Below are 24,889 nucleotides of genomic sequence, written 5' to 3' on the forward strand. Positions count from 1 at the left end.
AGAACCATATATACCAGCCGTAATGATTAGCCCATTCACTTAGGCCCGTGTAGAAGTATGCATATCGTATATTTTGTATTTGTTTGTATTCCGTATTTCTAAATAATGTGAATTGTATTCTTATCATTCTAAGGATCATGAATTGAGTGTTGGAGTTTTGAGACTCCATGTTCCACATCAGGGAACATATGGTTTCCAATGGTCCTTATTTATGTTTTGTCCTTTATACTAGTGGTTTGGCTTTGGACCATTTGGAAAATGATTGAAGGCTTTAGCCTTATGGTTGTGTGGATTAGACTCGTATAATATAGTCTAATATAATTAATCAAGCCCTTAGAAGTTAAAATTAATCAAAGTTCATTAATTTTAATTTCTGATAAATTTTTTAATTAACATATTAATTAAAAACCGTTTTGATTTAGTGACACAACTTTTAGAAAGAGTTGTGTACTTTCAAATACGTTTAACATGTATTTGAAAGGGTATGAAACAACCTATATATTTGCAATCTCAGTTTCCAATAGAATCATCTTTTCTTCCTCTTTCTCTTATGTACAAAATTCCTAGAGAGTAAACACACAAAACAATTCGCCATAATTCTATAATTCAGTGCGGGTTGTAGAATTAGATAGTTGTATCCTGATCAAGCAAACGTCATAGAACCACAAGCACAAGAGTGAGACTTAAATACTATTCGAATGGCATAACTTTTGTGCTAGCCTCTATATGTGATTCAATCAAGTTAGTATCATTTTAATTCTTGTAATTATCTATGTTATTTCATTCTGTATTGCAAGTATTTTTCATTAATAAAGAATCAGTATTTCAAGTTCTATTATTTATATTTATTTTTTAATTGTTCTTCAACATTGAGTATGAAAGTATCATCTTCTCTCTTTACCCCTCTCTCTCATCTAGAACAAATTCACACATGGAAGAAAAGTAGACGATGATATCATTATCAAAGTTATTGCAAAATCAGAAGTAAACCCGGAAAACATTCAACCAAAAAAAAAAAAAATCCGGAAAACATCTTTGCTAATTCAAACGAAACGGAAAATCAACAAACAAGCATAGCTAACACCTCGAAGTTTACTTCCTTCCACCGTGGAATAGACAGATCTATAGGTATCAAAACCTAGAAGTTTACTCCTTCCAGGTTTCTAATATTATCCTTGTAAACCCAGCGTGCTTGGAGTACCTTGCACTTATAGGCATCGAAATTTTAGTGAAATAAATGTCCGCCAACAATTTAAGTTTTTGACATGTCAAGGCTTATGTGGCATATGTCATATGTCTCACAAATTATAAACATGGCATGTGACTCATTAAAAAAACCAAACAAGTTATCAAGGGTGTCACGCTTCGACATTTAGCTTAGTCAAATTAAAGTTGAAATGTGAAAGATAACTTGATTAAAAATGGGTTCAAGTCATAAACCAAGTCCAAAATGAGGCTCAATTCATTCGTCAATTAATCAGGCCCAAATCAAATCAAGCCACATCAAGATTTGAAGATCCTACAAATATGAGATTCCAAGATAAAGAAGAGGGTAGAAAACATATTTTTACGCTCAGACGCTCAAGCCTCCAAACGTTCTCAAACACTTAGAAGACTTTGAAAGTTCTTTGTATTCTTCGCCACACTCGTGAAGAACCGTTAAGCATCACTACACGTGCCAGTTCTTCCATTGCCATAAGCCAAATCCTTGTGACGTTTATCGTTCGAGAACAAGTCGTTACGACCATTAAGTCACTCTACATCTACACTTGGCAATTACTGAGATTGAATTAGAGGAATCAAACATTTGTAATAGAGTTTGTAACCCTAATTTTTCATTAATACAAATATCATTTTATACACATATTCTATTCTTATTCGTTGTAGGAAATTTCGTATTTACAGTACTCATTCCGATCAGGATTGAAGTTGAAACTATAAGCAAAATCAGATTGTGAGCCCAAGACATGTTGGGGAACGCGGGACCTGTTTGTATACGAGTTGAGACTATAGAACTGACTTCACCGGCAAGTGTTAGAGCATCACCGTTGCTATTTTGTCATTATCCATGTTTTTCTTATGCAGTGAGGGAAGAGATACAATAATCGAACCAAAGGGAAGAAGAGAGAAGAGAACAAGCTAAGAACCGGCAAAGAATCCTTAGGCTTTTCTATATACATGAAACTTGCTTTAGGGTATTTTTATGGTCAATTGCTTGAGGTAGGGATGGCAAATCAACTTATTGGGTTGTTAATGAGTACATATTAAGACCTATTTAGTTTGATTTTACCTTACAACAATATTACTACTACCATTCACACCCTCATCTCATGATGTTATCAATTTAAACGGGTCTTAACGGATACCCATTTACATTTCAATGGGTTAATTTGCCATCTCTAGCTTTAGGGTTTTGCCGCATAGGTTTACATTCCTTATTTGATGACTCATTTTATTGTATTTAGGTGTTTTTATTTATTTGTATTTTTGAAATTCTTTATAAAATGGTTGGTGTTGAGGGCAATTAACATTTTTTAAGGTCAAAAGTAACTTCATTACCAACAGAACAAGACTACAAAAAAAGGGTACCGAATACAAAAGTAAGCACAAAACAAAAGAAAGGACTCTCCATACAAACAAATACAAAGTAAGCCTGTGCCCAAAAAGAAATTGGAGCCCATACAAGAAGAAAAAGAAAAAGAAAAAAAAAAACATACATACATGGAAACCCCAGCAACTTCTTCTATCTCCCTACAACCACCGCCACCATCAACCCAAGCGCCAAAGAGGAGATCGAAGCCTCCACGGGAGATCTATACAAGACAATATTGTAGCATCCTCCCGGAGCTAGAAACAGGCGTCATCTTCAAGCGATCAAATGATATGTCAAACATGACTCTCGAACTATCCAAACAACCACCACAAACGTGAAATCCACAACCGTAGGAAGAACTAAAAGGTGCACCAGCAGCAAACAGATACAAGAAGACATCAAAAGCAGTTAGCCCAAAAGTAAAAACAAAAGTAAAAACAGCCGACAAAACCTTAATCCCCATTAAATAGAAGCAGCCCACATCCAAATCAACCCAAATATGACAAGCATACCCAAAGCAAAAATCAAATCTTAAAGTGTAGCAAATGAGATTCCAGATTGGGCTCGAAACTTTAAGATCTTGGTTATGGGAGAGGGAAGATGGTGGAGAAGAAAATTCATTGTTGCAAAGGATTGATGTGTAGGTTGGGTTGAGGGAAAGGGGCTGAAAACGAGGAAGAAGGTATGAAAAGAACGCAAAAAAAAAAAAGAAAGAAGAGAAATCCAAGGCTGACTCTCAAAACAGCAATCAGAGAGAGAAACTGAAGAAAGGGGAGGAAAAAATGGTAGAAAGGGTGAGAAATGGAAGTTGGTAAAATTCTCTCACAAACGGAGAGAAAAACCCCCACAAACGAATGTTGCAAGAAGAAATGAATGTCAATTTTCAAATTTTAACCAAGTTTAATTCTTGACGACTCCATGTTTTACCTTCAACTTGGACAAAATTTGGATGCTGACATCCGTTTCTTCATGCGGCAAACAATGAATCCAATCCAATTAGAGAACGAAACATAAAATCATACCAATCCATTTAATATAATATTTCATATACAAACAAGTTTGGGATTTCACAACTCACTGCGAGATCCCACAAACCCAGAAATTCAAGTATGATTGACCGGTTCTACCTTCTAGAACTAGAAGCAGAGAAAAACTCAAATAAAAGTACATCAAGTACCATGCTCACCTTCCTGAACTCTTTTTCCATCAATATCTTGAACGGCTCCTAACCCTGTAAGCTGGTCCGCTCTCGGTAACAATCCCCATGAGTACCAATAGGCCCCAGGCAACATAAGGAAAAGATACACAGTGGGGTCACCTTGGTGAGCGGGAGTAAGTTCGTGAACGATTACGGGTTCGAGAGCGGGAGCTAGACCGGGAACGAGATCTAGAATGAGACCGGGAATAACGTCTTAGGGAACTCTTCCTTCTCGGACTTCTACCACGTTGGTGTCTTCTGCATTTAACACATTTTCACAATCATGGGCAAGGCAATATAATTGTGGCACCGATTTTCGACCCACCATAAGAGATCATAACATGATTTGATTATCAGCCTTATGTTCATACTTATAGCCAGCACCCTTTATTATGTAAAAAGAAAAATCACCGACCTTGGAGGAGAGCGGCTATAGCTCCTACTGCGGCTACGATGCCTAGATCGACTTAATCGGCTTGTTTCTGCAAGTTTTTCCAGCCTCTGGCGTTCCTGCTCTCGCTTTTTAGCTATTTCAGCAGCAGTATCTTTCTTAACTGAAAAAGCAATTAAGTTCAAAATGATATTATATACCATGAGTCAGGCACTGATAACAAAAATGAATAACAATAAGCTGTTTAACATAAGCAATGCATTAAGTTATCGGACATACTTTGTTTGTTCAGTTGCTTGCTCATAATCCTTTTAAGTCGTTCTTGAGGAGTTTCTTTCTTCTCCACTGGTTGCTGCTTCAACGGCCCAACAGAAGTACTTCCCTTAGTTAACTTAGCTAATGCTGATGATCTACTGTGAGGTAAGGAAGCAAGCAAAGTTTAAAAAGTGAGAAAAATATAGTTACAAGGATATAGAAAAACCACAGTGATAAAAGCTGAGACGAAAATAATAAGCACAATGATTAATAAAGCCTCCAATGATTACGTTCCCTCAAACTTCAAATGTGAAGAAAAACAAAAGATCTTCTGATCCAGGTTCCATGAGATACCTTGCTGGTGGTTTCACCAATTTAGCACCCTTATCCTTCTCAAGGGATGCACCGGATGCAGGATCAATATGCAGAGCCTCAAGTATGAGACCAGTTGAGGGCCTGCAGGAAAGAAGAAGCATTAGGAATAACAATATCTGGGAACAAAATGAGCTTCAGAAATGAAGCCTCCTTCCCTCTTCCTCTTGGCAGTTAGGTTGATACCCCTAAGCCTGATCTATTCTAAACCAATAAATTTTGCTCACCTAACAAAATGGGTGAAAAGATGCAGCAGAGTAAAGAGTGTCCAATGGATCTTTGTAAGAATAAATGGTCGAGTGCTCCGACCGGTTTAACACATTGGCCTGTGAGGAAGGAGACGATGGTGGAGAGAACCCTTCACGCTTTGATCCATCCTTGTCCCCGGATCCCCCAAATTCAGTAATATATTCGATTTTAGCAATTGTTGGTTTGCTTCGATGACCATCATCAGAATGTCGTCCACGAGGATATCTCCGTGAGTATGATGGTGAATATGATCGAGATCTTGATCTACACACACAAATAACAAGAGGTAACAAGCAAAGGCCTTTTGTGGAAAGATTTAGACACGAATACGAATGATATAACGATTTTACCTTCTTGGGCGAGGATAAGCTTCATATGTTGGACTTCGTCTAGTTTCACTGCAGTGCAATCTTTTCATAAGTTATATGGAAGAAAAAATCCTACCACTTGGGCAACAGGAGCAAAAGTCAACTAATTTTGGAAAATAAAATTATTCATTGTTTACCGGTACGGGTCATGGTGGAGCACCCGAGTTCCAGTTACCCGTGCAGTTTCTCTTTCTCTCTCCCTTTCTATCTGAGAAGCCTTCCTTCTTTCCTTACGACTTAGTTTCCTCTACAAAGTTTTGCAAATTCAAATTATGGATTATGACTACTGGAACAGAAAGCACATGTGACCCACAATTGTGAGAACTTACAATTGCAGGATCGCCTTTGATCACTTCTTTTTGCCGTTTCTCCTCCTCCTTAGCTTTCTTATCCATGTAAACAAGCCAACCATATCTTTTTATTCCAAACTCTTTTGCTATTTTATCCATTCCTTCATCACTGCTGTCATCACTGTTGAAATCATCCTCATCCTCATCTTCGTCATCATCTTCATCATTATCATCAGAGTCCGAAAACTGGGCCTCATCTTTTCCATTCCCTTCATAAGAGAACCCCACCTGCGAATAAGAACCCTTAACAGCAGAAGGTTGTTGCGCCTGAGACCTACAAATGCATCAAAAACAAGACTTGATGCCACATGCAAAACTATCATAGTATGCTAAACTTACATACCACTAATAGTGAGAAGACCTGCAGCCGTATAAATGTAAAAGAAAATTCAAACCTGTCAGGAGCAAACGGGGCAGTAAACTTGGCCTCTATCTCTTGTTCCACATGTAGCAAACCCTCATCATCAGTATCTGTTAACGTAAGAAGCTTAAACTGTGACAATCTTAAATTAAAACCCCACATCACAATTAATATTTCGAACACCAGAGGTTTATAATTTTCGTCTTTCAATGCCCTTACGGATAGAGATAATTATTGCATACAGAAAAGCAATGTATAACCCACGAACTTAAGGCCGTTCGATTACATAAACATGGTGTGTAATCTACAATGTCATACACATTTAAATGAATACATATGATTAGAAATCAAAACAAAGTACCGACATCCTCTACGACGATTCTTAATTAAATCCCGATAACACTCAAAATTAACACACTCTTCTAATTCCTCCTCTTCTTCGGACTTTTCTTGAGCACGCAAGTGCGGCGTATCTCGAATAAAATCGAGCAGAGCTCGCCAATCAAATCTGCATTTTACATTTACCAATACAAAATTCAAGCTAAAAACCTTCACAAATTCAATATGAAAAATCGACAGTAAAACTAAAACAGAATTGAAATTTATACCTATCAATCAAAACATCCTGCTTCCCGTTCCAAGGAATCCTGATAGAAATTGAATTCGAACAAAACGACGTCGTGATTATACATACACATGCAAATTGAAGCTGAGAGAAGGAGAGTTGAGGTAAAGGAGCATTACAGGCCTTGCTGGTCCTCGGCGGCTTGGTAGAGGCCGTCATCGCGGCACATGCGGCAGCGAGAGCCGACGACCTGGATCGACTGCTGGGGGTCGCCGCGGCGCTTGGCCAGGAAAACGGCACGTCTTTGAGCTCGTTTACGAGCGGCGTCCATCATGTCGTGGACCTTCCGCTCCGACCTCCTGGCTTCGTGCCACATCGTTCCACCGGATTCGATTCGAATGCGAGGGTCGACTAGTCGAGTTGCGAACCTGAGAGGAGCCCTAACCCCCTTGGTAGTTACAGTTTGCCTCCTCTATCACCGACTTACGCCATGAGAACGATGAGGCGAATGGGAAATTTGGAAAAGTAATCATATTTTAGATCCATATAGAATTATAGTCTTGGTAATTTCTGACACGATTGATAACTGACACGATACGACACGAAATTAACAGCTGTTCAGGTCGACACGATAACGAAACGGGTCGTTATCGGGTAACTTAGATAACGGATTGGTTTGGTATACACGTGAGTAACACAATACACGATAACCAGAATATTAATTTTATAATTTTATAACCCTAAAAAAATACTATAATAATTATATATATTAATTTAACAATTTTATACCCCTAAAAACTATAATAATTATAATAATTATATATACTATAATAATTATACCCCCAAAATATTAACTATAATAGTTATATTATATATATATATATATATATATATATATATTAAATTTTAAATTAAATTTTATACCCCTAAAAACTATAATAATTATACATACAAAATAAATAGATTTAAATCTACTTAATAAATAAATAAATATATATATATATACACACACACCATTGAACTTCATGGGATACGACTTATACGAAACTAATTTCAACGATCCAACTATCAAACTTGTTTGTATATGCTTCGAGATCGCATCAGCAAAAAATTACAAAAAACAAACATTCACAGATCAAGTAACGCGACAAAACTTTTCGACGGTTATAAATGAAATCTCACGATTTAACGGTTATTTTAACTCTGATTTTGATGATTTTTTAAAGCTACACTCCTTGACCCTATATGAATACAATGAATGAATTCGATCTTCAATTTAAAATATTTACACTAGGGAATACCACAAAATCTTATGTTATACTTGATGAAAGTATGAATAAACTCTTAAGTGTTAGTGAATCTATTATTTTGATGGGATACGCATTCTACGAAACTAGTTTCAACGATCCAACCGTCAAACATGTTTGTATATACTGCAAGATCGCATACACCAAAAATTGCAAAAAATAAACATTCAGATATCAAGTAACGAGACAAAACATTTCGACGGTTATAAACGAAAAATCATGATTTAACAGTTATTTTAACTCTAATTTTGATAATTTTTTACAGCTATACTCCTTGACCCTATATGAATACAAGGAATGAATTCGATCTTCAATTTAAAATATTTACACTAGTGGATACCACAAAATCTTATGTTATACTTAATGAAAATATGAATAAACTCTTAAGTGTTAGTGAATTTAATGTTTTGATGAGATACGCATTTTGCGAAACTAGTTTCAACGATCCAACCGTCAAACTTGTTTGTATATGCTTCGAGATCGCATACGCCAAAAATTGCAAAAAACAAACATTCAGAGATCAAGTAACAGGACAAAACTTTTCGACGGTTATAAACGAAAAATCACAATTTAATGGTTATTTTAACTCCGATTTTGATGATTTTTTTATAGCTACACTCCTTGACCCTATATAAATACAATGAATGAATTCGATATTGAATTTAAAATATTTACACTAGTGGATACCACAAAATCTTATGTTATACTTGATGAAAGTATGAATAAAATCTTTAAGTGTTAGTGAATCTATTGTTTTGATGGGATATGCATTCTACGAAACTAGTTTCAACGATCCAACCGCAAATTTGTTTGTATATGCTTCAAGATCGCATATGCCAAAAATTGCAAAAAACAAACATTCAAAGATCATGTAACGGGACAAAACGTATCGACGATTATAAACGAAAAATCACGATTTAATGATTATTTTAACTCCGATTTTAATGATTTTTTAAAGCTACACTCATTGACCCTATATAAATACAATGATTGAATTCGATCTTCAATTTAAAATATTTACACTAGTGAAAATCTTATGTTATACTTGATGAAAGTATGAATAAAATCTTTAAGTGTTAGTGAATATATTGTTTTGATGGGATACGCATTCTACGAAACTAGTTTCAACGATCCAACTATCAAACATGTTTGTATATACTTCGAGATCGCATCAGCAAAAAATTGCAAAAAAAAACATTCAGAGATCAAGTAACGAGACAAAACTTTTCGACGGTTATAAACGAAAAATCACGATTTAACGGTTATTTTAACTCCGATTTTGATGATTTTTTACAGCTACACTCCTTGACCCTATATGAATAGAATGAATGAATTCGATCTTCAATTTAAAATATTTACACTAGGGGATACCACAAAATCTTATGTTATACTTGATGAAAGTATGAATAAACTCTGAAGTGTTAGTGAATCTATTGTTTTGATGGGATACGCATTCTACGAAACTAGTTTCAACGATCCAACCGTCAAACATGTTCGTATATACTGCAAGATCGCATACGCCAAAAATTGCAAAAAACAAACATTCAGATATCAAGTAATGAGACAAAACATTTCGACGGTTATAAACGAAAAATCACGATTTAACGGTTATTTTAACTCTAATTTTGATAATTTTTTACAGCTATACTCCTTGACCCTATATGAATACAAGGAATGAATTCGATCTTCAATTTAAAATATTTACACTAGTGGATACCACAAAATCTTATGTTATACTTAATGAAAATATGAATAAACTCTTAAGTGTTAGTGAATTTAATGTTTTGATGAGATACGCATTTTGCGAAACTAGTTTCAATGATCCAACCGTCAAACTTGTTTGTATATGCTTCGATATCGCATATGCCAAAAATTGCAAAAAACAAACATTCAGAGATCAAGTAACAGGACAAAACTTTTCGACGGTTATAAACGAAAAATCACGATTTAATGTATATTTTAACTCCGATTTTGATGATTTTTTTATAGCTACACTCCTTGACCCTATATAAATACAATGAATGAATTCGATCTTCAATTTAAAATATTTACACTAGTGGATACCACAAAATCTTATGTTATACTTGATGAAAGTATGAATAAAATCTTTAAGTGTTAGTGAATCTATTGTTTTGATGGGATACGCATTCTACGAAACTAGTTTCAACGATCCAACCGTCAAATTTGTTTGTATATGCTTCGAGATCGCATATGCCAAAAATTGCAAAAAACAAACATTCAAAGATCATGTAATGGGACAAAACTTATCGACAATTATAAACGAAAAATCACGATTTAATGGTTATTTTAACTCCGATTTTAATGATTTTTTACAGCTACACTCCTTGACCCTATATAAATACAATGATTGAATTCGATCTTCAATTTAAAATATTTACACTAGTGAAAATCTTATGTTATACTTGATGAAAGTATGAATAAAATCTTTAAGTGTTAGTGAATATATTGTTTTGATGGGATACGCATTCTACGAAACTAGTTTCAACGATCCAACCGTCAAACATGTTTGTATATACTTCGAGATTGCATATGCCAAACATTGAAAAAAACAAACATTCAGAGATCAAGTAACGAGACAAAACTTTTCGACGGTTATAAACGAAAAATCACGATTTAACGGTTATTTTAACTCCGATTTTGATGATTTTTTACAGTTACACTCCTTGACCCTATATGAATACAATGAATGAATTCGATCTTCAATTTAAAATATTTACACTAGGGGATACCACAAAATCTTATGTTATACTTGATGAAAGTATGAATAAACTCTTAAGTGTTAGTGAATCTATTGTTTTGATGGGATACGCATTCTACGAAACTAGTTTCAACGATCCAACCGTCAAACATGTTTGTATATACTGCAAGATCGCATACGCCAAAAATTGCAAAAAACAAACATTCAGATATCAAGTAACGAGACAAAACATTTCGACGGTTATAAACGAAAAATCACAATTTAACGGTTATTTTAACTCTAATTTTGATAATGTTTTACAGCTATACTCCTTGACCCTATATGAATACAAGGAATGAATTCGATCTTCAATTTAAAATATTTACACTAGTGGATACCACAAAATCTTATGTTATACTTAATGAAAATATGAATAAACTCTTAAGTGTTAGTGAATTTAATGTTTTGATGAGATACGCATTTTGCGAAACTAGTTTCAACGATCCAACCGTCAAACTTGTTTGTATATGCTTCGAGATCGCATACGCCAAAAATTGCAAAAAACAAACATTCAAAGATCAAGTAACAGGACAAAACTTTTCGACGGTTATAAACGAAAAATCACGATTTAATGGTTATTTTAACTCCGATTTTGATGATTTTTTTATAGCTACACTCCTTGACCCTATATAAATACAATGAATGAATTCGATATTGAATTTAAAATATTTACACTAGTGGATACCACAAAATCTTATGTTATACTTGATGAAAGTATGAATAAAATCTTTAAGTGTTAGTGAATCTATTGTTTTGATGGGATACGCATTCTACGAAACTAGTTTCAACGATCCAACCGTCAAATTTGTTTGTATATGCTTCGAGATCGCATATGCCAAAAATTGCAAAAAACAAACATTCAAAGATCATGTAACGGGACAAAACTTATCGACAATTATAAACGAAAAATCACGATTTAATGGTTATTTTAACTCCGATTTTGATGATTTTTTACAGCTACACTCCTTGACCCTATATAAATACAATGATTGAATTCGATCTTCAATTTAAAATATTTACACTAGTGAAAATCTTATGTTATACTTGATGAAAGTATGAATAAAATCTTTAAGTGTTAGTGAATATATTGTTTTGATGGGATACGCATTCTACGAAACTAGTTTCAACGATCCAACCGTCAAACATGTTTGTATATACTTCGAGATTGCATATGCCAAAAATTGCAAAAAACAAACATTCAGAGATCAAGTAACGAGACAAAACTTTTCGACGGTTATAAACGAAAAATCACGATTTAACGGTTATTTTAACTCCGATTTTGATGATTTTTTACAGCTACACTCCTTGACCCTATATGAATACAATGAATGAATTCGATCTTCAATTTAAAATATTTACATTGGTGGATATCACAAAATCTTATGTTATACTTAATGAAAGTAAGAATAAACTCTTAAGTGTTAGTGAATCTATTGTTTTGATGAGATATGCATTATACGAAATTAGTTTCAACGATCTAACCGTCATACTTGTTTGTATATGCTTCGAGATCGCATATGCCAAAAGTTGCAAAAAACAAACATTTAAAGATTAAGTAACGAGACAAAACATTTCGACGGTTATAAACGAAAAATCACAATTTAACGGTTATTTTAACTCCGATTTTGATGATTTTTTACAAGTACACTCCTTGACCCTATATGAATACAATGAATGAATTTGATCTTCAATTTAAAATATTTACACTAGTGGATACCACAAAATCTTATATTATACTTAATTAAGCTTTGAGTTCCATTGGCAAGGTTTAAACTTTTGAGAAAGGCTTCACAACCTTGAAAACAAAAACGCTTTCATTTTGCATATCCTTGCACATTTAATATTTGTAATAGATTAGTAGTGTATGAATGTATTTTTTATGAGACTCTTATTTTTTAGTGTAGATGTAGTATTTAAACGACAAATGTGTTTTAATATTTTGAAGTAATATTTATGTGACCATGTGTGGTATGTGCAAATTTAAGAAAAAAAAATATTTTTCTTAACGGGTCATAACGGGTCGGGTCATTTTACCCGTTGGGTAAAGTGACCCGACCTGTTAAGGACCCGTTAAGATAACAGGTGTGACACGACACGACCCGTTAAGATAACAGGTGTTACACGAAAACGACATGAACACGACTTACACGACCCGTTTGCCAGGTCTAATTATAGCTATTATTTTAATTTTATGATAATTCTAACTAAAATTTGATGTATAAATACTAATATACCCTTAATGACAAAAAAATTCCTCATTGCTCTTAATCATGAAAAACACAACAATTAGTTGAGATCTTGAAGCATAAAAAAGGTAGCCTCTTCAATACTATCCAATACCCCTACTCTCGAACCCCTCCATTTCCTACACTCTTTTATTTATTTATTTATATATATTTTTATAATCAATATATATAGTAAATATAGATATTCAAATGTAATCAAAGAATGTGAAAATTGAAGATAACCCAGTAAACTAAACATAAAAATTAATCAGGAACTGAATTTCCGAAGCAAAATTTGAATCTAAAAATAGAGGAGCAAAAACCCTTGTAAGCTAAAATATGTGTGAGGTTCTTCTGCTAAACTGGTGATTGAAAATATAAAAGTCAATAATGTGATAAATCCCGAATAATAGAAAATATAATAATGTAATTAATTCCAAAGAAAAACATTCACATCATGTGCTGGAATGGAGTCTAATTGGATTCTTGCAAGTTTGGCGATTGTAGCATGTCCCACCACAGCGACTGCTTCTTCACTATCCTTTCCTCCCCCTGAGATGGGATTCTGTTTATCTTGTGTCTTCCAGATACAACTTGTCTGATTGGAGGTAACACAACTCTATTCTGCACCTCTTCTGGCACACTCCATTCACTCTTGTTTCCAATCGGCCAAATGGGCTCCACATACGCTAGCACAATTGCATTGGCTGTGTAGAATTTGGAGCACATAATGTACACCGATGTGTTGCGAATTCGACATGCAACAGTTGCATGGACACATGGAAATTGGTCGAGATCAAACATTTTACACATGCATGACTTGGCATTTAGATCAACCATATGATATAAGTCTGCCTCATGTACTTGCAATGCATAGTGATTAATGGAAGATACCTGCATAGTTGTCAACCATGCGAAGAAAAAAAAAATTAAAAAATGCACACACAATCACTGTTTTAAAAATCCTCGCCTAGGCGCTAGGCCCCAGCCCACCGCCCCGATTAATGCCTAGGCCCCAGCCCACTGCCTAGACCACCTAGGCACCCGCCTAGCCCACCTAGGCACCCGCCTAGGTTGCAACTCACTTAGACAGAAAATACATAACTTTCATTTTGCATTTTGTTTTTTTTCCAATAACTTGTAAGAGACTTGTTGCATACTTGAATGAACAAACATTATATCCTTATTTCACATGTTTTCATTATGTTCCAATACTTCATGATATATATGCATTCTATTTTGTAGTTTATGATGAAATTATATATATTTCAAGTAGAAGCAGACACTTATTTACCTAAAATATGATAGATTTACTTAAATCTGCCTAGTCCGCCTAGGCCCCGCCTAGCCGCCTAGCCGCCTAGGCGCTAGGCCCCAGCCTGCCGCCCAACTAGCGCCTAGTGACTTTTAGAACCTTGCACACAATACCTTGAAGAAACACCAATGGGAAAAATTAGGGACTTAAAAACTTATTAGAATACGTCAAATTATTTGCAAATTGCAAATCTTCTAATCTGACAAGTGACAACCAACAACAAGAGACCAATTAATCATAATTATCATATTCTTTTATCAACCTGTTTATTTGTTTGAAACATTTTAACTATGTTTTTGGTTAACAAAATATGTGCACTAACCACATAGATTTGGCCATCATCCAGCTCACTCAACCACGAAATATTACATGCTTCCTGGCCACAACTGATTAAATAAAGAGTTAACATATGCTTTTAGCTTTTAGCTTTTAGATTTTAGCTTGTAGCTTTTGGCTTTTAGATTTCTATTTAAAATAATAGGTGATTATCGTGATCCTTATAAGAACAAAATGTTGGTCTTATTCAAAAAATTTGGAGAACAAGTTTGGAAAGTTTTTCTTCGACAGAGGCCTCAACCTTTGACTACGAAGAAGTACTTTTGGAAAAAAAAAAAAAAAACAGAGCTACTATTGTACCTAAATGATAAAATCTTTGTCAACACTGCAAGTATGGACGGGTGTCGGTTCTTTATTTTTTTTCTTTGTCTATTCTTGGTATGGACTCTATGTGGATTTAGGTGTCCAGTGTGCATTAGGAATGTGAGAGTGGATAAAAATGTAAAAAAATCATACATACCGACATACGTAAGTCTCTATTTTGATTCTTGTGCACTTTTTCCTCTGCCCACTTTGTCAAGGTCGAATTCCATGAACTTGTTGTGTTTCGACGTTCGTTGAACCACTCTTGGAGTATACCTCTAAGATGATCTGCTAGAGTAGTGATAGGAAACTTTTGAGCATCCTTTAGATTTGCATTCATGGATTTGGCAATGTTGGTTGTCATCATGTTGTATCGTTTTCCATTGAAATGTGCATGAGCCCATCCATGATACCCAATTTCTTGAAGATGTTTTCCTACTTTTCCATCTTTGATTGCCCAAATATCAATCATAACAATATTAAACTCTGACACAAGGTATGCTTTTACTGCAGTGGAATATAACTTAAACATCATTTCATCATCACCGAATTTATTCCTCATGTTGCCAGCTACATGATACATACAAGCTCCATGATATGCCTCTGGAAACACAGTTTGCACAGCTTTACCAATACTTTCATGTCGATTAGATACAAACACCAAGTTTGTTACCTCTCCCATGGCACTTCTCAATTTTGTAAGAAACCATGTCCATGAAGCGTCATTTTCTGAGTCACCCACACCAAATGCCAAATGATATATTTGATTTTGTCCATCATGGCATACAACGACAAATAAGGTGCCAAGATATTTACCCTTTAGAAAACTCCCATCAACTGCTACCACATGCCTCATAGAACCACGAAATCCCCTTATAGAGGCTCCCATTGCCATGAAAAAGTATAAAAAGTGATTATTGTCATCCATTTCTATATGTGTTACTGTCCTAGGATTTTTACTTTCTAACATGGCATAATAGGCAGGAAGTGCGGCAAAAGATTCCTCTGGCGATCCTCAGATCATGTCAAATGCATGCTCTCTTGCTCTCCAAGCTTTCTTGTAGCTCATATTAACCCCAACTTGTATCCTCAATGATGTCTTTAGGTCTATATGCACGTGATGCCCCTTATACTTTGACTTTATAAATTGGCCAACAACAGAACTACTTGCTTGCCGATGATCACGCTGAACAACATCTAATGAACATAATGATTAGTTTCAAATTTTCTTAATTCAAAAAATTCTGACACTTGTAATTTGGTTGCACGAAGTCACCACTTGCAATTATCATCCACACATCTAATTTCCAAACGATCCTTAGTTGATCTTTCCACTTTAAACTCATAATTCTTCCTCATTGCAATCATAGCTAATTGTTTTTGCAACTCTTTCTTACTCGAGTTCAATTGTCCGACCATAATATCTCCATCTATATTCAAATCTGCAATATTAGCATAGCCTTGTATGCTCTTACGTTTATTACGACGAGACGACGATAGATTGACATTGGCATCGTTAGACTGCACATTATCAAAATGGGTACTATCATTGTAACATCCCACATCGCCCAGAGGAGTGGATCTTGTAAGCCTTATATGTATATTCCCATCTCTACCTAGCATGAGGCCTTTTGGCAGCTCACTGGCTTCAGATTTCGTAGGAACTCCGAAGTAAGCGAGTTTGCGCGAGAGAAATCCTATGATGGGTGACCCATTGGGAAGTTCTCGTGTGAGTTCCCAGAAACAAAACCATGAGGGCGTGGTCGGGGCCCAAAGCGGACAATATCGTGCTACGGCAGAGTCGAGCCCGGGATGTGACAATTTGGTATCAGAGCCAATCCCTGGCCGGAAGTGTGCCGACTAAGACGTCGGGCCCCTAAGGGGGTGGATTGTAACATCCCACATCGCCCAGGGGAGTGGATCTTGCAAGCCTTACATGTATATTCCCATCTCTACCTAGCACGAGGCCTTTTGGAAGCTCACTGGCTTCGGATTCTGTAGGAACTCCGAAGTTAAGCGAGTTCGCCTTAGAGCAATCCTATGATGGGTGACCCATTGGGAAGTTCATGTGTGAGTTCCCAGCGGACAATAATATCGTGCTACGGAAATATTGTGAGGGCGTGGTAGGGGCCCAAAGCTAACAATATCGTGCTATAGCAGAGTCGAGCTCGGGATGTGGTGGGGGCCCGGGTTGGGATTTGACAATCATGATAGTCATCAGTAAACTAAAAACTCACATATATTGAAGTCTCACTAACCTGGGCATTGTCTTAAAGAATTTGACTTGGTTGTTCATCACCTAAAATGTCATCATTCTCTTGAATTGCCATTGTTGGTGATGGAGAACTGCATGCAATTGGGTGTTCATCTTCAGGTTCATTTAGAGGATATGTTGTAACATATAACGAAATCTTGTTCGGTTTTGCAGAAAGACTTTCACATACGCAACTAGTCACATCGTCATTGTTTACAATCTCCATCATATTTTGCATCCCTAAGTTGCGCATGCATTGATAATGTACTGAGATTCTAAATTCACTCAGGCTAACACGAAGACGTTTATATATACCATGTATAAGATCTTGATGAGTAACTTTGATTGACACTACCATTGATTTCACTTGACCATCTGTGTATGGGCTATCAACCCTCCTCCATCCGTAATGGATCACGGTCATGAATTGAGTCATATTCTGAAGGGAAAACAATTAATTAGCGCATCTAACTAACATGTAAATATATTAAAATTAGGAAAAGGTTTTAGAGAAAAATTATTTAGCACATATAACTAACCTGCTAGGGTTTTGGGTTTTGGTGGTGAAATGGACACCTCCCTGTATACAGTGACGATGCCAAAGCCTTAAGAATCCACACCAAGCAAAAGCTCCCCTTGATTCCAAAACCCACTTGCAGGTCCTTTCTTCTCCTGATTTCTTCAATTTTTTATCTCTCCCTGTTTTTTTTCTTGTTTTTTTGTCAAAATCTCTCTCAGTTTTTCATTCTTGGTTGATTGCTGTTGATTGCCATGAAGGTTTTGTTTTTGTTGTGAGAAACCCTAATATTAAGGGTATGTTAGTACTGTTACATCAAGTTTTGGTTAGAATTATCATAAAATTGAAATGGTGACTATAATTCTATATGGGCTATGGAAGACTTGTGTATATTCGGTTTTTGGCCCAAATTTACTCAAGGCCAACACTATCAAATTGAAAATTTATTTTATTTTGGGGTACAAGTTGGATTCGAAATTCTAATTTTATCAAAAAAAATTTCATTTGAAATCCAACAATTCCGAATAAATTGTACGGATTACATGTGCAACATGTTTCGTCCCTAAAAAATTTTAAGCTTTTTTTCTTGTGAGCAAGGCCTTAGGTCACACCTTCGTATTGAAGTGTTTTTAGAGCATCTCCATCTGTTAATGAAAGGTAAGAGCAAAAACTTTTGCTAAGCCTTGAGCCCACTGGCAAAGGCCACGTCATTACGACACCAGCAAGTGGGTCCCACAACATAAATGTTGACCAGCAAGTGGGTTTCAAGGGGTAATCAACGGGACAGGTTTGTGCAAGGTAAATGAAGCACTATGTTTAGGTGCTGAAGGTGGATGTGGGACATCTAGACAATGCCCAAAGTTGACCATTGTTTCCGATCTTCATTGCTAATTCATGCCCAAAGTCTAATTTGTCAACACTTCATGCTTAAGTCCATGGTCAAAATTACTTCTTTTCGAAGTTTGGAAGAAGACGGTGATTACGGCTTGTGTTTTGCTTATAGTAGATACTATAGTGGGATTGTTAATTTGGTTTGTAATTCTACTAGATAAGGCCAACAAAGCATAAAAGATTCAAAAAAGAAAAAAAAACATTTGTGAATAGTACTTGTCATTGCTTGCCCTTGCCTATTCAAAGTAAAGGCTACTTACATGCCTTTATTCTTGTATTCCACTAACATGTGGAGATACTCTTAATATTAAAAAAAAAAAAAAAAAATAAAAAACCCAAATCACGCCTCCAGCCTTTTCTTCATATGACACTCTCTTTTCTTTGTATTTTTGTTTGAGAGAAGGGAATAATGATTTTTCCAAAAGCAAGAAGAACAATTTTTTCAATGAAATTTAAAAAATGATTTTATAAATACTCATATTAAGAAGGCCTTCTTAAATTTTCATCTCTTAGGCCTCATGCCTCCGTTTGGTTTCTGCCTATATTTCTTATGACGTGGTAAGTTATCGCATGAGGATAGAGATAAAGATAAATAATCGTATAATCACATTATAAACAAGGCACCATCTTATTTATTGAAAGTATGATTACTTGGTTTTAGCTGTTAATGTGGCGACTTGAAAAGAGCGGGAACCTACAGTAAGTAACCAAATATTACAATAAAAATCTCACGTTAATTATTCAACTCAAATGTTTTAATTCAAAAACAAATAATAAAAGTACTTGAATTGAGATATCAAAATGGCTTTTGGCTTTAGAAAATTATAAGTGGAAACCCCACGTTTACTTTAAACAACTCCGCCGACTTGGAACTGCTGCGTTGACTAATTACTACTAATTACAAGTGCTTTGGATTAAAATTCAAAGGACATGGGACAGCTGACATGATGATCCGCGCTCTGCATTATTCCCATGCCATCATTCTCTCAGTTTTGTGTGTTTAGGGTTTGGCATGGAAGCGTCGAGATATGGGAATCCAAAGTCACAACTCACACACGGTCAAATTTCCAATTAAAATAAAAGGTCATTATTCATGCAATAATGTAATATAATGCTAGCATATGAGATAGCGGAAACGAAGAGTAACTTATATGATACTAGTACACAATTATATATCAACACGTCTCGTATTAAAATGGATCTTATTATATTATGTAGATAAAAAGTTACATGTATCTTTATATTATTAACATAAGACGCTATAATGAGGATGTAAAATACCGGTAATAGTTGAGACTTTGGCACTAGCAAATCGGCATCCACCTTCTCTTCGTGGTCAAAGAATGAAAGAAAGTTGCATGGATTCACCCCTCTACTATATATTTGTCCAAACTTTCTGGAACTTATACGACTAATTGGGTCAATATACAAATCTATGAAGCATCTCTATTATATTCTAATGGAAATTAAGCCGCCAGAGACCCGCCTTTCCTCTTGTAGGCTGCTGAAACACGAAGGAAATTACATGTAAATTGTAATATAGCTTAACTTTGATTAGTTGGTAATTTATAGAGAGGTTTGCGTATTGTGAATTCATTTAATTAAATTATGAGTAACGCTAGGAAGATTAAATATGTAGATAAAATTTTGTAAACTAAATGACATATGAGGATGCAAATTTCCATCTTTCCTAGATTACAATCTACACCTGCAAAATAATAACACCTAAGATTAAGACCAAAAGCCTCACGCACCCACAATGAATGGGGGGGCTTTGGCCGAAGAATATCCGATGCCAAAATTAGAATTCTGAAAAGAATGTGTTTGAGTGTTTGTAGGAAGCAAAAAACCTCTTTAGGGATGACTGAAGCTTCTTTGAATTTTGGAGATAAATAGAGTATTTATAGGAGAATTGGAGGAGATAGGCCGGCCTTCTAGGGTTTAGAGGTGGACAACCCTAGGGTGGAATTTGGGTGAGAATATTCTAAGACAATTGTGTAAATAAATATCTTAGAATAATTAGGTAAATATCCTAAATAAGTGGGATTATGATAACTTACTTGAAAGAGGTCTTATCTGATTAGGAATGTATTTATGATAAGAATAAGGGATTATTCTATTATAAATATCTTTGACTTTTCCTACGGGCAGGGGTGCCTTGAGCAGTCATTGATCTCTGCCTGCTCTACCTTAGCTGCATGTAGTGAATGAGGTTGCTCTGTCCTCATTTAATAGGGACACTCTTGTCTTTCTTGGGAAATAATTCACGTGTCAGCTCCATGATTTTTGGGATTATTTTGGCTCCACAAATGTCCCCACATCTACTGGGCTGCTCGCAAGAAAGTGCAGGAGGTGTAGGAATCCAAAGCTGTAATGGAGTTTGTGTCCCAATTTGATGTAGATTCCATCTTTAATTTGGAATTTAAATTCTTCTAGGAAAAGGAATGTAATTGCCACCAAAACCTATTTAAGTCTGCATCAAGCAGGGAGTTAAATAAATTTGGAGTACAATTAAAACCCCACAAGAAAGAAAGAAAGCCAAAAGATATTTGTTCGCCCTCCCCTAGCAATCTTTTTCGCTTGCCGGTACAAAGAATTGTGTTCAGTTGCTTTTCGTTTCCAAGGTAAGAAAAAAATTAATTTTCTCTTTCTTATTGATTTTTCAAAGCCTCAGGGCTCAAATTTTGGATCGACGGGGGTCGAGAAAGTGATAAAAAGTGCAGCCTTGGGCGGCTGTGCTGTTGCTGTTGCCGTAGCAGTTGGGTCGGCTTGGCTCACCGCTAGGGCTTGCGCGATGAGTCAGCTCGGCATGTTGGGCTAGGCGAGAAGGAGGAAGGTCGGTGCTGGGCTTGGGCCTGTGTGTTGCTTTGCTTGGGTCTTAGGTTACTGTGCTCAGGCCCATGTACTATTGAAAAATACGAGAGAGAGAGAGAGAGAGAGAGAGAGAGAGAGAGAGAGACAGACAGACAGACAGACAGACAGAAGGAGGCGTGGGGGTACTAGCCCCCTCCAGGTGAATTGGGCCGCAAAGCCATTTAAGCCGAGGGTGATAAAAGATGGCATGCCTCCTGCCTATTGGGCTAAGAGAGAAAGGCATGACGTGCTGGGTCCATGGGGCAGCCAGCTGGGTTGCGGCCTGGTGCGCTGGTCCATGCATTTGTTTTTTTTGGTTTCTTCTTCGAGCAGCCTTTTAATAATTTTTCCTTGCATCATTGTAGGTAAGCTAGGCTACTTCAGGGCTGTTCATGTCAAGGTAGGTTTCGATGAGCAGTTTAGGTACTTCCTCGAGATGTTTAAGCACGTAATTCTGTTTGGGGTTAGCGTGAAGCGGGCCAAGGATGGTTACAGCCGTGGGCTGTGTGGTTCTAGGAGAGCTATCAAGTTTCACCCTTACTACTTTGTGTTGAGGTTCACCTTTCCTATACCTCGATTCTTCCAACAGGTGATCTACTCCATGAAGTGTGCTCATGCTCAGTGCTCTTCGAACGTGGTCTGCGTGATGATGGGGTTCCACTACTTCAGCAGGTTCTTTTTCTTGGACTTGACTGCCAACAAGTTTTTTGTACTCCTTTTACATAGGTTACATCAATGGTGTTGGGCAGCTGAGGACCCGTTATAGGCTCTTCAATCACTCGAGCAAATGAGATCATGATTGGTCTAGGGAGACCCTTGAGATTAGTGGAAAGTGGGAATCCGACTCATCGCCTAAGTTGTGCATTCCGATTGCCTTCATCGATGGTAAGTAAGCTGCTTAGTCTCTAAGCTGCTTTACACTTTTGCTGAGTTGCCTTCTGATTTTTCCTCCTCTGTTTATGTAGATTCAAAATTCGGTTCAACTCCCAAGACTTCTCCAGACATGAAAAATGTGCACATCACTTTGGGGATCCTTGCTGAATATCGTGAATGGCGTTGGCTGCTCGGTCATTTTCCTAGGGAGAAAGGTGAGCTGCCTTCATTAGAAGAGATTAGGAGGATCAAGGGTGAGGCGTTTGCTCGTCTGATCGCCATTGTAGAGCCTGCTGCAAATGAAGGGGAGAGAAATAGATCTTCATCGCCTGGTCGAGAGCCATCGGTGGAGAAAAAGCTGAAGACCTCATCTGTTGTTCACGGGGGTTCGTCCACTGCTTGGAGGCTCGTTATTAACTTGACTTTTTCCAAAAAAAAAGAAATAGGTTACTGGATCTGAGCTTGTGAAGCTTGTTGTTCCGAGGGTTACTAGAACAGTTGCTGACATGATTACACATCGGAGGAGTTCTGTCGTACCCTCTATGCCTGGTTTTATTCCAAGGTAGCCTTCTGTGCCTAAGTTCGATCCGATTCCGGAGGTGCGTGCAACGATAAAGAGCGAGGATGGTGATTCCATAGCTAAGACTGTGTCATAGCTGACCATTCTTATTAAGAATTAAGCGTCTGCCTGCATGAGTAGCCGTGATCAGCTTGACAAACCAACTTTATGGGAGTTTTTCAAGATCCATACGTTGTTGAAGCTTGATCTGCTTGAGGACATAGAGGTATATGCCAAGTTTGTTGATGGCATAAACAAAGTTGTCGACTCCAGTTTCTTTGTGAGGCGTGAAGCTCAATCGCGAAGGGGTTTTATGCTTGCTATAATGCATAAATATGTGATCTTAGTAGCCGAGTATACTCGTATGGAGCAGGATAACGCCAAGGCTGCTAGAGAGGTAACGGCAGCCATTGTAGCAGATGCTTACTTGGCTGCTGATAAAATTAAAGAGTTGGAATCTAGACTTGCCTTTTTGAAGGGATTTGATGTTTCTGCCCCCATTGCTCGGAAGCTTGAGATCGCTCGCCAAGAGATCAGTGACTTGAAGGCTTAGCTTGACGTGATCTGAAGAAAGTATGGCATTGCAGAGAATGAGATTGAAGTCCAAGTGTTGCTAGTGCAGGACATTGAGCGTGCCATTTCAAAATTTTTGTCTGCCCATGATGCCAAGGATGTAGAGCCACTCGCCATGCATAATGATGTTGTTCGACTCAAGAAAGTTACCAGTAGACTTAAGTCTAAGAAGGTGGAGCTACATGGAGCGTTGTCCTCTAATGAGAACCTGAATAAGGAACTAGATAAGTTGTAGACTGCTTGTACTAACCTGATGGAGGAGAATAAACAGTTGATGAGCGAGAAGTCTAGTCTTGAGGTTGTCCTTACCCAAGGTTAAGCTGACTTTTACAAGCTTGGCTATATTAATCATTTCTTTGTCACGTCGTCTGATTACGCCTTTTCTGATAAGGACCTTGAGCTTTTTGCTATTTCTTCTAAGGATCTGCTTAAGTTTTCATTTGAGAGAGCGTCGTTGGTAGAGCAGCTGAAGATCAAGTTACCCAGGTAAGTGCAACCGAATGTGGTGCCACCCAGGTAGAGGCAGCTGATGACAATGCTACCCAGGATGGGACAGCTATAGATAAAACGCGAGAGGTTGATGTTAGTGGGAGCGATGCAGCTGCTGAAGATGTCCAAGCTACTGATGAGTAGTCTTTTTAGATAGACTGTAGGATTTACTTTCTTTTCCTTTCTTGGTTTGCTTTTTCCATTGCTTGAACTCTGCTGGCCTTCGTGCTAGTTTACCAATTTGCTAGAAATTAATAAATTGTTTTTCTTCGCTTTACTTGAGGCGCAAACTTCGGCTTGTCGAGTAAGAATCTTCCCTTGCTTGAGGCGTCTTTTGAAACTTCTAACTTACCGGGCCGAATAAACTCCGTAGTTGTATATTCGTATCGGTGGTCCACTAGATCTTTAATCATAAGGTTGTTTGTGAAACGTGCTGCTTTTTAATAAGTAAATAGACTTGCCTGACCTATGTGACTGTCGATCTAGGATTAGGACCTCTACAAAGCTGTTAACCAGAGAGTTAGCAGCCTAGCGCCTTACTTACAGAAGCAGACGAGTCTGCATGACTACTCGGTTGTTAACTTTTATCTTCTAGGGCGTTGAACTGATGAGCTTTATCTCATGTTGTTGCCCCTGACCATAGCCTGCTTAGCTGGTTGTCTTTTCTCTAATCCTTTGAGTTGCGTGGCCTGCATCACAATATAATAAAAATTGCTGGGACACGAAGTTTGCTAACCTTTCGCATCAAAAGTGCGTGGTTCTATGAAATTTCGTGGGCAGTGGTTTGAAAAAAACTTTGCACTTTATATAACTAATTATGCAGGCTGCATAGCAAGTAACACAACACTTTAGGAATCAGTGTAAACCCAATAGGTTGTTCTGCGCTAAGCAGTGCATGTTCACATTAACCTGTTAACATTTCACAAGATTGTGT

The 24,889-nt window shown here is 36.8% G+C and overlaps 2 protein-coding genes across 6 annotated transcripts; both read right to left on the reverse strand.

The window, feature by feature from the left end:
- Positions 1–2,586: 2,586 nt before the first annotated feature.
- LOC126602041 (uncharacterized) lies at positions 2,587–7,232 on the reverse strand. 5 transcript variants are annotated; one of them, XR_007615959.1, is made up of 13 exons: positions 6,882–7,231; positions 6,746–6,784; positions 6,503–6,645; positions 6,172–6,247; positions 5,756–6,050; positions 5,564–5,673; positions 5,409–5,456; positions 5,119–5,322; positions 4,792–4,893; positions 4,462–4,595; positions 4,207–4,345; positions 3,780–4,049; positions 2,587–2,904 (listed from the first exon to the last, which is right to left on the reverse strand). XR_007615959.1 is itself a non-coding variant. In XM_050268857.1 (12 exons), exons 1-12 carry the CDS (start codon positions 7,076–7,078, stop codon positions 3,908–3,910), a joined length of 1,626 nt encoding a protein of 541 aa, XP_050124814.1. In that variant the 5' UTR covers positions 7,079–7,232; the 3' UTR covers positions 3,605–3,907. The 5 variants fall into 5 exon arrangements, 3 of the variants coding, with proteins under 3 accessions (XP_050124814.1, XP_050124815.1, XP_050124813.1); XR_007615958.1 differs by having other exon boundaries at positions 2,587–2,952; XM_050268857.1 differs by lacking the exon at positions 2,587–2,904 and having other exon boundaries at positions 3,605–4,046; positions 6,882–7,232.
- A 6,234-nt stretch (positions 7,233–13,466) lies between these two features.
- LOC126602842 (uncharacterized) lies at positions 13,467–15,874 on the reverse strand. The gene is made up of 2 exons (XM_050269688.1): positions 15,104–15,874; positions 13,467–13,886 (listed from the first exon to the last, which is right to left on the reverse strand). The coding sequence occupies exons 1-2, from the start codon at positions 15,872–15,874 to the stop codon at positions 13,467–13,469; spliced, it is 1,191 nt and encodes a 396-aa protein (XP_050125645.1).
- Positions 15,875–24,889: the final 9,015 nt, after the last annotated feature.

Source organism: Malus sylvestris, chromosome 15, assembly GCF_916048215.2.
Source record: "Malus sylvestris chromosome 15, drMalSylv7.2, whole genome shotgun sequence".
Lineage (NCBI taxonomy): Eukaryota > Viridiplantae > Streptophyta > Magnoliopsida > Rosales > Rosaceae > Malus > Malus sylvestris.

Coding starts and splice junctions, on each gene's coding strand:
- LOC126602041 (XM_050268856.1), bottom strand. CDS start 7,078: ATGTGGCACGAAGCCAGGAGGTCGGAGCGGAAGGTCCACGACATGATG. Junction 5,323..5,408: donor GCTTATCCTCGCCCAAGAAG/GTAAAATCGTTA, acceptor TTGTGTGTGTAG/ATCAAGATCTCGATCATATT. Junction 4,596..4,791: donor TTGGTGAAACCACCAGCAAG/GTATCTCATGGA, acceptor CTTACCTCACAG/TAGATCATCAGCATTAGCTA.
- LOC126602842 (XM_050269688.1), bottom strand. CDS start 15,874: ATGGATGACAATAATCACTTTTTATACTTTTTCATGGCAATGGGAGCC. Junction 13,887..15,103: donor ATAGAGACTTACGTATGTCG/GTATGTATGATT, acceptor ACAACTATGCAG/GTATCTTCCATTAATCACTA.